Source organism: Sphaerodactylus townsendi, unplaced genomic scaffold (assembly GCF_021028975.2).
Source record: "Sphaerodactylus townsendi isolate TG3544 unplaced genomic scaffold, MPM_Stown_v2.3 scaffold_727, whole genome shotgun sequence".
NCBI classification, from domain to species: Eukaryota; Metazoa; Chordata; class Lepidosauria; order Squamata; family Sphaerodactylidae; genus Sphaerodactylus; species Sphaerodactylus townsendi.
In genome coordinates, this window is record NW_025950943.1 from 1 (window position 1) to 12,449 (window position 12,449).

Sequence of the window (12,449 nt, forward strand, 5' to 3'; positions counted from 1 at the left end):
GGCCAGTACCATTCTGTTGCTGACAAAAAGCTACTCCATCAGCATAGGAAAGTATCTTTTGCTCCCAAGACAATTCTAGCTTATTTGAGCTTGTCCCTCCCCATGTTCCAGTTCTTCCTGCTCTGGTGACAAGTTTTTTGTCACTTTTTTTTGCTGAATAAAAGCTTCTCTTTATGATTTTTTTATGTTTGTAAGCTTCATGTAAGGTGTAACTTCACATTATAAGGAAAGAAGCCATTGTTCTGTAAATGGAAGAACAAACCAGTGGTTAGAAAGGAGAGCTGCTTCCCACAATGGTCCTCCTGACATTCCTTCTTCTCTCCTGCTTTGTCTTCTTTCTCCAGGATATGATGCTAATGAGTCTGTGCTGCATGGAGCTGCAGCTTGATCAGTGGTTGCTCACCAAAGGGAAGACTTCAACAGGTAAGAGCTGGAATTTAGTAAGTTTGCTGATAAGATACGTAATTCAGTATTTGCTCTTGCAGGAAGTATGCAATTTCCCAGTTGATTAGATGTGCTTCACCGCAGATAATTTGTCTTTTGGGAGTCTAGGAAGTGTCATATCTCAGTGCTAGGGTAATGCACACTTAGGCTCATTCCGCACATGCAGAATAATGCACTTTCAAACTGCTTTCAGTTCTCTTTGAAGCTGTGCAGAATGGCAAAATCCACTTGCAAACAGTTGTGAAAGTGGCATTATTTTGCGTGTGCAGAAGGGGCCTTTGTGTTAAGAAAGTCTACAACATCTCAAGCTAAAATAGTGTTGACAAATGAGGCTGGGAAAGGCCTCAGCCTGACATGGTAGAGACCTACTCTAACCAAAATACAGAGCACTAGACTAGCATAAGGCAGTGTAGTATACTCCTGTATGCTCACTTATCTGTTCTCTTTGCTTTCAATTCAAAACAGATTGGTTTTCACTCTTGAGTATATGTTATTGTAGGATAAAAGTGCCTGATGCTTACAGTTAAGTATGTATCTGTACTGGATCATTGTTCTCTTTTGGTGGAATTTATGAAATATGGTGAGATGTGAAAAGAAAAAGTGTTTGTTTCCCTGGAATTGCTCTTCTGCAGGTTCTGGAAATGGCAAATTTGCCCTCGATTTCCCAGGCACCCATTTCTTGGGGGATTTGCTGCAGCTTTCATTCGCTTCCTCCCAGCGAGACCTTTTTGAGGAGGGTTGGCTAGAATTTGTGGTCCGAGTGTACTGGCTGAAAGCTCGACTTCTGGCCCTCCAGGTTTGTATTTTGACTCCAGTGAACAGACCTTTTCAGTCAATTTAAAATCCTTGCAAAGTAGTGATTGGAAGGAGAAACCCCCAGTGTTGCACATTAGCTTTTCTGAGTAGTTTCTGTGGTGATTGTAGTCAAATAGGCATCATATCCTGGTTTTTGTTCTGGTTGGGTATGCATTTCGGCCCAGCACTTCCTTATGGATAATGAAGGTGATAATTAAAAGTATGAAAACAATTGTAGGTAAAAACAATTTAGGTTGTGATATTTATAGAAGGTAGACTAAGGGCTGGTTGAAGTCTCGCTGGTTGCTTCTCTAGGGTGACATGGAACAGGCGCTGGAGAACTACGATGTCTGCACTGAAATGCTCCAGAGCTCTGCTGCAGTTCAAGCCAAAGCCAGCAACGATCAGAGCATTGTGATCAGACTGCCAAATCTCCATGTTGATTCTATGGTTTCTTTGAAAGAGGTAAATCAGTTGGTTTATGGTTTTGCTGTTAACTGGATTTGCCTTATAGGAGTATTTCTGAGCTTTGTTGAGGTGGCAGGCTAGAAATCTGACTGACGCATTCATTAAAGTGCAACTACAAATGTAAATGGACTGATAACCCCACCTGCAATACAATGCAGTCAATCACACCTTCGTATAACAAGTTCCACCCAAACACTTACTGATTGGTTCCCCACCCTGGGACATGGGCAATATATACCCCACTAAACATTCCCTTCTCACTAGACAGTGTTTAACAGACTTCTCTCTGTGATACACCTCTGAAGATGCCAGCCACAGATGTAGGTGAAACGTTATGAACAAGACCACAGCCAGACTGGAAAACCCACCCCAACCATTCATTAAAACTTTGTGATTTAAAAAGAAAAATGAAATTCAGGGTACTGAATTCTTGACTACAACCTTGCTGTGTTCACTGTTAGCATAGGAAATATATGGTTTAATGTCAAATAAATAGCAAAAAGGTATTTTTTATAACTGAAAGCTCAGGAAGAATGTGTTTTGGTCAGATACAAAAAAAAGTATTTCAAAGCTGTCCTTTGAGAAACCTTCTGTTCATTTACCCCACCCCACCCCTATCGAATGCATTGTAATTTCCTTCTTGCTATTTTGCTTTCTTCTCAGTAAGACTGTGTATCTTGAAATAAGACAAAACAAATAATCAAATGCCTGAAACAGCATCTTGATCTTCAGATCAATATAGGATCATTTGAACTGTTATCTAATTCAAGATACATACTGTTACCAAATTGTTTTTAATTCTTAAAAATTTGTTTGAGCAGGTAGTTGTTCCCACACATTCCTACACAAGCATTTTGTTTGTGGTTACTCTGTGTTTTTCTGCTAATTGTCTGAGTTGGCATGGTTTCTGTGTCCTGCAGTTAGTTTTGCTCATAATTATTCTGCCACATAAAGAGGAATTGCTGCTTACAGTACCCTCTGTATCTCTTGCAGATTGACAAAAAGCTGAAATCCCTGGAGAGATGTCAGTCACTTGAGGAGATCCAGCGCTTGTATGAGGCAGGGGATTATGCAGCAGTGGTGCAGCTTCTTCGCCCAACATTGTGCTTCAGTGGATATGGCCGGACAAAACATTTAGAATTTGTGATCTCCATCCCAGAAAGGCCAGCTCAACTGCTGCTGCTGCAGGTTTCCCCCCTCCTTATTTAGTAGCTGTTGACTGATTGTTGTGAGGTTGGACCATCCAAGGTTGAGTAAACAGAGCCAGATCTGTCACAAGTTTACATAGCTGAAAACAGGGATGGGCTTGAAGCAGTTGCTAATATAATAATGAGCAGATTCATTAACATCCCCATAAGGTCTTTTTAATGTCTCTTGACATAGCTGAGAAGCTTCAACTGAAGTGGAATTGAAAAAAATCCACCTGTTTGCAAGTCCTTTTCTAGGTGAGGGGTCTGGCAGACTTCTATGGAAGGCATTTCAGTGATGAAATATGGCTACTTGGACAGTTTTGAACATTCAGAAGTAGCTTTGATAAAGGGAGCAGTAGGGAGTGTTCTAAAGGGAGAGATGAGTGTTTTCTTAGTGGCCGTATTTCCTAGTGGCCATAATACAGTCCTGCTAATCTGGAGACATAGCTGGTAAAGGTACTTGGTGGTTTCTGGTGAAATAATCTGTTTCTGCCCACCTGTTAAAGCATCACTTGCTGAATATTAATTGCAGTGCAAAATAGAATTTGCCATAGTGTGCATGTCTCCTGCCACTATACTGTATGTTTCTCTTTGCTTTCTAATTTACAAACTTCCTGTAAGCTTTTGTGCCATGGAGGTATTATGTACAGATATTATTTATGTATTGATTTGCTTATTTCCTCCTATAAGGAATGTGCAAAAATTGCATTATCTTCTCCTTAATGTGTCTTAGGATTCCCTGCTCAAAGTAAAGGACTACAGGCAATGCTTTGAATGTTCAGAAGTTGCCTTGAATGAGGCTTTCCAGCAAATGATTAATATGACATCGGCATCTGCAAAGGAAGAGTGGGTGGCTACCATAACACAGCTGCTCATGGGGATAAATAGTGCCCTGTCTTCAGACAGCAGCTGCCTAAAGGATGCTTCTGCAACACCTAGCCTCATTCGACTGTCTAACAACCTCATCCAGGTATTCAGGTTTACTCACAGAGTCAAGCAGTTCTGTCAGGCTCATTCCGCACATGCAGAATAATGCACTTTCAAACTGCTTTCAGTGCTCTTTGATGCTGTGCGGAATAGCAAAATCCACTTGCAAACAGTTGTGAAAGTGGTTTGAAAACGCATTATTTTGCGTGTGCGGAAGGGGCCTCAGTTAACTTGTCTTGGTGACCTTCTAATGTGTTGGCAGCCCCTTTGTCTAAGCGTGTTTGAGTGAGCTTTTTTTCTTTCACTTGAAGGGAGCTGGCAACATGGAAGGGGTGAGGGGGAAGGCATGGATGGCAGTGGGAGGGAGTGAGAAGACTGACTGTGGACAAGGGAAGATTACTGGGGAAAGCTGTGCTGTCAGGCAAATCTGCCTGCTCTGGTGGTGAAGCAAAATTGAAATCATGCTAGAGGTGCTCTCGCCGCAGAGAGAATGAAAAGGGAAAGCGGGGCTTGAAGAAATACACCTTTACAAGAAATCTTGCTGCAATGGACATTCACTCCCATCATGCAGCAAACACATGCATCATCGGCCATCTCTGAAATTGAAATGTTTTATGCATGTGAATTACAGTGTTTCTTTCTTTGATAGGTAATAGATTGCAGCATGGCAATCCAGGAGGAGTCCAAAGAACCATTTGTATCTTCTGTTCTTCCTTGGATTATTCTTCATAGGATCCTTCAGCATGAAGAAGACAACTTCCGGTCCCTTTGCTGTCAACAAGAAGAACAGATACAAAATCAAAATGAAGAAGGTGGCAACTGATTTTTTTTTATCTGTTTGCATATCCTCTTGGTTGTAGTGCATTTGTGTAGATAATGGCCTTTTACTCATGCAACACTTACCGGTACTTTGGGCCTTTCAGCTGACAGCATAGGATTAATACGTTTGCTTCTGCAGACTTGAGGCTTCAGCCATAGATTTTCCTTATGCTTAGCTGCTCTGCAGGGTCCCATTGTCTGAATTACTAGGGGGCAAAAATTAGCCAGAACAGAGAATTTAGCTTACTGTTGAGTTTTTCTAAATGTTTGACCATTCATGATCTGTGAAATCTGCCCAATAGTTTAGATGGTTTGCCAAGACTGAGATTATGGAGTTTTCTGCCTGCCTTTGTTCTTTCTTACCTTCGTATTCACAGCTAAGAGTGTTGCTGTTGGTTTTTGGTGAAAGCAGATTCACTTCCTAGTTCAGGCCTGGCTGAATGTATTTGAACAGAACCACTCTGCTGTTGGGCAGACTAGGCTAGACAAATTCACAGATAAATCAAGTTCTCTGTTCTGTATGCTTTGGATAACTTTGCAAACATGACGGGTATCAAGATGCTCTTTACAAAGCATGTTGAACATTTCAAACAACGGAAACTATACATGCCTCTTTAGGGAATGTCAGAGTGATTACTTGGTTCATTTTGTTAACAGTGGTGCGAACTCTTGACACTCCGATGCTGCCTTCTTCTCTAATGTTGCTGAATACGGCTCATGAATATCTTGGCAGGCGGTCCTGGTGCTGTAACTCTAATGGAGCCCTTCTGAAGTTCTATGTGAGTAGTAATATTTGAAATATCTCTAACCGGGGTTCCTCTTTGCTGCTCATTGCAGACCTCACATCTTTCCATGATAAAAATATATAGAATTGTCAGTGGTGTGGAGAGAAATGTGGATGCTTTAATCCACTTCAGACTACAGTGCCCGAATACAGAGTCATACAATGAAGTTGGTTGGTAATAGAAAGTCCTTTAAGGCATTTGGGGCCCTCTTGAAGACTTTCCTTGTGTGGCACATCAAAAAAGCAGAAATGACAATGAGTTGAATAAATATTTTCAAAATGTCTTTGTAGATCTTTCCTTTACAAAGTCCTTTTCTAGCTATCTGTTGTCACATTGCCCTGGGAATGTGAGTTTTAGAAGTTATGAAGAGACTCCTTACTTCCAGTTATTTCCCCATTGGGAAGGTTTCATCTCTTGACTGGACCTGCAAAGTGTCTTCCCTTAGTCAAACACGCTACACCTTCCTAGGGGAAAGAAGATCAGAAGGCACATGGCAATGAACAATTTATATTGACATGCATTCGGAGACCCTAGAGAAGATAGACACTGGCAGTTCATATAATTGATGTGTGTGATTATTGTTTTAGATACGGATTCTGCAAAAAGAGCTTTTGGCCTCTACCTCTGAAGACACCCATCCCTATAAAGAGGAGCTGGAGACTGCCTTAGAGCAATGCTTCTATTGCTTATATAGTTTCCCAAGCAAAAAGAGCAAGGCACGGTACTTGGAAGAGCATTCTACACAGCAGGTATGTTTACCTAAGCTCACTGTTAGTGAAATGGCACAGGCAGGGATACTTGCAGAGAGCTGAGGGCTGATTGTCACAGAATTGTTTCTAGATTGGACCAACATTCCATCTAATCCATCATCCTCTTTCCAACAGTGGTTAATCATGTGCTTTCAGGAATCCCACAGACAGGGACTGAAGGCAAGAGGCACCTGTTACATCTTTATATATACATTTCCCCATGTTTTCTGGAAAGGGGTTTAATCAAGATTGTCTTATAACACCTTGACATAAGAAGGTTTAATTGATATCAAAAGGTACACAGGTCGTGAAAAGCAAGCTGCACACAAAACATTCATAGAGATATCACAAGGATCAGGACTGGACAAAAGATCTCTTGCTGCCCAAGATAGATCCACTTACAGAGCAGGGAACAGATAGGTCAGCCAGTGTATGAAGCAACACGTGTTCTCTCACAATACAGAGCAGCTCTTTAAGCACACAATAAGAAGTGCAGACAGTTGATAAACCCACAGTGGATCCTCTATAGCCATGCCAATCCCATGCAGAGAATCCAGGGAATGGCCATATAGAAAGGACCTCCTTGTAGTGCAGCAGAAGCATCACAGCTCAGTGATAGAACATTGGTTTTGCATGCAGACACGCCAAAGTTCAATCTCCAGGTAAGGGATCTGTGGTAGTAGGTAAAAAGACCTTTCTCTGCCCAAGGATTTGGAGAGCTGCTGCCAGTTTTAGTAGGCACCACAGAGCTAGATAGACCAGTGCTCTGACTTAGTATAAGGCATATATGCCTCTGTGGTAAAACAGAATGTATGCTTTTCATTCTTTCTTTCAAGGTGGACTTGATGTGGGTAGATGCCTTATTCATGTTTGAATATTTTAAGCCCAAGACTCTTCCTGAATTTGATAGCTACAAAACCAGCACAGTTTCTGCTGACCTGGCCAACCTTCTGAAGAAGATGGCAACCATTGTCCCGCAGACAGACAAGCCTATGCTGAGACTTGAGGAAGTGTCAAGCTACATTGAAGGGGTTCTGAGCAAGGTACAAGGAACTTGCTGCTGGGAAGGGGAAATGAGAACTGCTGGATGTCATGTCCACTTTTCTTGGAAGTCCTTATTCTTAAACCAGATAAGGGGGGGGGGGGTTACTTAGAGGCAAAGAAAAGACCCGTGTGCACTGAGAGAATGTATTCTTTGTTGGTGTTCCAGAGTTGGAACAAATGCTATCTCCCAGTCCTGCTCCTGTCAAGCCTGGATTGGCTCATCTGTGCCAAAGTGGCAAGTTTTGGATTAATAGTCTTCAGGAAGGAGTTGTTGCTGAGACATAAATAGCACTAATAGCAACATCAACAGGAGGCTCACAGAGAAAATCTTATGTATCAAGTTGTTGTTCAGAGGATCATGCTTCTTTTGAAGCTGAATTCTCTATTTTTTATTTTATACTTAAATGTATAGCCTACCCTCCCTCTACATAGCAGGGATCAGGGTGGGTAACAACAATTTAAAACACACTAAATAAATACGCAGACTGATATTGAATTAAAACAGCACAGTGGATGGCACTAAAAAAGCAACAGCGTGCCTAATGCATAATAAGGAAGGAGGGGGGGTCCCTGGTCCAGGCTGGCCAATAGATTTGCTGTATGCCTTCGCTGTCCTCAACTATATGCCTGGCAGAACAGCTCTGCCTTCCAGACCTGACGAAACTGAACTAGATTGTTTAAAGCTCAGGCCTTTAGTTTGAATAATTTGAGCCCTTTCTCATCCTCATCTTTCTTTTCTTGATCTCTTTGTAAGGCATTGTCTCTCTACCTTATTGTGGTGTATGTGTTTATGCGAACCAGTTGTTGGCACTGTGTACATTTTTTCCCTAGGTATGCAATATTCTAATCATTTCTACCATGGGAAAGGGCTAGGCAGTAAGACAGTTAGAACAAATGAGAAGATAGCCTACTCAAGGATTCCTTTCAACCGCCCAAAAGAGCAGACTCATAAATAGGCTTTTCTGCTTGATCGCTAGGTGCCAGCTCTTCCTGAGGGTGCAGACTACTCTCCTCCTGTTGTGACAGAGCTGTACTACTTGCTGGCAGATTACCACTTCAAGAACAAAGAACAGTCCAAGGCCATCAAGTTCTACATGCTTGACATTTGCATCTGCCCTAACAGGTTAGCAAAACTTAGTGGACTTTCCTCTTTGCCTACCAGCCAGTTTTCCACCAACATATGTTGTTTAAATGTGTAGCACACGTTACCTCTTTCACATGTTTGGAGTATCTGTAAGGGACAGATGACATGGGATACCCTTACTTTCAAACTGATCTATGTTCTGCATTGACTCACATATACATTTGGAATTTACTGGCCCAGGTCAGATTGTTGTTCTACTCATAGGAATGTACAGACAAGTTCAAAGATTTGGGATTTTGAGCTGTGGGGTGAACTCTTTTCCAAAGTAGAGTTCCTTTTTAATGGACGTTTCAGAAGGGTTCTAATCTGATGCCTTACCTTGGTCTTCCTAACCTTAAGAACATAAGAACATAAGAACAAGCCAGCTGGATCAGACCAAAGTCCATCTAGTCCAGCTCTCTGCTACTCGCAGTGGCCCACCAGGTGCCTTTGGGAGCTCACATGTAGGATGTGAACGCAATGGCCTTCTGCGGCTGTTGCTCCCGATCACCTGGTCTGTTAAGGCATTTGCAATCTAAGATCAAAGAGGATCAAGATTGGTAGCCATAAATCGACTTCTCCTCCATAAATCCGTCCAAGCCCCTTTTAAAGCTATAAAGGTTTGTGGCCATCACCACCTCCTGTGGCAGCATATTCCAAACACCAATCACACGTTGCGTGAAGAAGTGTTTCCTTTTATTAGTCCTAATTCTTCCCCCCAGCATTTTCAATGAATGCCCCCTGGTTCTAGTATTGTGAGAAAGAGAGAAAAATGTCTCTCTGTCAACATTTTCTACCCCATGCATAATTTTGTAGACTTCAATCATATCCCCCCTCAGCCGCCTCCTCTCCAAACTAAAGAGTCCCAAATGCTGCAGCCTCTCCTCATAGGGAAGGTGCTCCAGTCCCTCAATCATCCTTGTTGCCCTTCTCTGCACTTTTTCTATCTCCTCAATATCGCTTTTTTTGAGATCGCGGCGTAGAACTGGACACAATGCTCCAAGTCGCGATTAGCACCACTGCTTTATATAAAGGGCATGACAATCTTTGCGGTTTGTATCAATTCCTTTTCTAATGATCCCCAGCATAGAGTTTGCCTTTTTCACAGCTGCCATGCATTGAGTTGACATTCCCATGTGGAACTATCAACTAAGGCAGCCTAAATCACTTTCCTGGTCTGTGACTGATAGCACTGACCCCTGTGGCGTGTATGTGAAGTTTGGATTTTTTTTGCCCCTATGTGCATCACTTTACATTTTGCTACGATGAGCTGCATTTGCCATTTCTGAGCCCGCTCATCCTAATTTATCAAGGTCGGCTTGGAGCTCTTAGCAATCCTTTGTGGTTCTCACCACCCTACCTAATTTGGTATCATCTGCCAAACTTGGCCACCACGCTACCCACCCCTACTTCCAGGTCATTTATGAATAGGTTAAAGAGCACTGGTCCCAAAACGGATCCTTGGGGGACACCATTCCCGACATCTCTCCATTGTGAGAACTTCCCATTTACACCCACTCTTTGTTTCCTGTTTCTCAACCAGTTTTTAATCCATAGGAGGACTTCCCCTCTTATTCCTTCATTGCTGAGTTTTCTCAACAGTCTCTGGTGAGGAACTTTGTCAAAAGCCTTTTGGAAATCCAAGTAGACAATGTCCACCGGTTCACCCCTGTCCACATGCCTGTTTACACCCTCAAAGAACTCTAGTAAGTGTGTAAGACAGGATTTGCCTCTGCAAAAGCCATGCTGACTCTTTCTCAGCAGGTCTTGCTTTTCTACATGTTTTATAATTTTATCTTTAATGATAGATTCTACTAATTTACCAGGAACTGATGTCAAACTGACTGGCCTGTAATTTCCCGGGTCCCCCCTAGATCCTTTCTTAAAGATTGGTGTGACATTGGCCATCTTCCAGTCTGGAGGGGTGGCGCCTGATTTCGGGGATAAGGTGCGCCATATAAAATTGAGAGAAGATCAGCAATTTCGTACTTGGGCTGTTTAAGAACTCTTGGGTGAATGCAATCTGGGCCAGGGGATTTGGTAACATTTAGTTTATCAATGGCTGCCAGAACTTCTTCCTTGTCTACCACTATCTTCGCTAGTTCCTCGGATTCGCCTCCTAAGAAGCTTGGTTCAGGTGCAGGAATGTTCCTCACCTCCTCTTGGGTGAAGACAGATGCAAAGAATTCATTCAGCTTCTCTGCAATCTCCCTGCCATCTTTTAGCACACCCTTTGTTCCTTTGTCATCTAACGGGCCTACCGCTTCTCTTGCTGGCTTCCTGCTTTTGATGTACTTGAAGAACTGTTTGTTGCTGGTCTTGATGTTCATAGCCATGCGTTCCTCATAATCCTTTTTTGCCTCCCTTACAGCTAACTTGCTTCTCTTTTGCCACCATTTGTGTTCCCTCTCATATTCTTCATCAGCCAAACTGGACTTCCATTTTCTAAAAGACATTTTCTTTTTTCTGATAATTTCCTCAACCTCTCTTGTTAACCATGGTGGCTTTCTTTTGGACTGGGTGCTGCCTTTTCTAACCTGTGGAACACATTCCAGCTGAGCTTTTATTACTGTGTTTTTAAATAACCTCCAAGCATCCTGGATAGTTTTGACTCTCTTGATTTTCCCTTTCAGCTTCCTGCGCACTATCCCCCTCATCTTTGAGAAATTTCCCTTTCTGAAGGCGAATGTAACTACATTGGTAGTTGCCACTTGTTCGCATGCTGAGATACTGAATCTGACAGCATTGTGGTCGCTGTTCCCTATCGGCTCAACAACACTGACTTCCTGCACCAGGTCCTGGGTCCCACATAGAATTAGATCTAGGATCACCTCTCCCCTGGTTGGTTCCACAACCATCTGCTCTAAGCCACAGTCATTTAGCATATCCAGGAATGCTCTCTCCTTACTATGACCTGAACATGCATTTTTCCAGTTTATATGGGGATAGTTAAAATCACCCATTACCACTACATTTTTGTTTTTGTTGGCCTCTCTAATTTCTTTTTCCATCTCAGAATCCTCTTGTGCACTTTGGTCAGGGGGACGATAATATATTCCTAATATTAAACTGTCCTTCACACCTGGTATTGATATCCACAGTGATTCTGTAGGGGAACTAGCTCCCCTTGCATTGTCTATTTTATGTGATACTATGCTCTCTTTGATGTAAAGGGCAACTCCACCCCCAATGCGCCCTGTCCTATCCTTCCTATAGAGCCTGTAGCCTGGTATAACAGCATCCCACTGGTTCTCCTCATTCCACCATGTCTCTGTAATGCCCACTATATCAAAGTCCTCCTTCAAAACTCTGTATTCTAGCTCCCCCATTTTAGGTCGAATGCTTCTACTATTAGCATAGAGACACCTGTATACCCTGTCTCTGTCCTTAACCTGGGATTTATGTGCTTTACCCTCAAGTCTTTTGTAGACACTATCCCTTGTCACATGCACATTGCTATGTTCCTCGCTTGTATGTGGTTGATTTAGAAAAACCTCCCTCTCTGTCTGCATCCCCATAGATACTGTATTCCGAACCGAAGTCACCTCAGCTCCTGTCGGCTTTCCCCCAGTGATCAGTTTAAAAGCTGTTCTGCCACCTTTTTAATGTTGAGCGCCAGCAGCCTGGTTCCTCTTTGGTTAAGATGAAGCCCATCCCGTTTGTACAGGCCTACCTTGTCCCAAAGGGTTCCCCAGTTCCTGACAAATCTGAAACCCTCTGCCTTACACCACCTTCTCATCCACGCATTGAGACCCTGTATCTCCGCTTGCCTAGCTCGCCCTGCGCGTGGAATGGGTAGCATTTCTGAGAATGCCACCTTGGAGGTCCTGGACTTCAACCTGTTTCCTAGCAGCCTAAATTTAGCTTCCAGAACCTCCCGGCTACATTTCCCAATGTCGTTGGTGCCAATGTGGACCACAACTGCTGACTCCACCCCAGCACTGTCTAAAAGCCTATCTAGACGAAGCGTGACATCCGCAACCTTCGCACCAGGCAGGCAAGTCACCATGCGGTCATCACGCCTCTCACAAACCCAACTCTCTACATTTCTAATGATTGAATCACCCACTACAAGGAGCCCCCCACCTCCCCGAGGGGTATCCTC

The 12,449-nt window shown here is 43.0% G+C and overlaps 1 protein-coding gene across 1 annotated transcript; it reads left to right on the top strand.

The window, feature by feature from the left end:
• Positions 1-344: 344 nt before the first annotated feature.
• Positions 345-8,344, top strand: LOC125425541 (calcineurin-binding protein cabin-1-like; the record flags this gene model as incomplete). Its single annotated transcript, XM_048483128.1, has 10 exons — positions 345-423; positions 1,077-1,240; positions 1,555-1,704; positions 2,701-2,895; positions 3,631-3,867; positions 4,474-4,636; positions 5,301-5,422; positions 6,016-6,177; positions 7,014-7,220; positions 8,199-8,344. Coding segments are annotated over 10 exons (1,625 nt in total), but the record flags the coding sequence as incomplete, so codon positions are not given.
• Between the last annotated feature and the right edge of the window lie 4,105 nt (positions 8,345-12,449).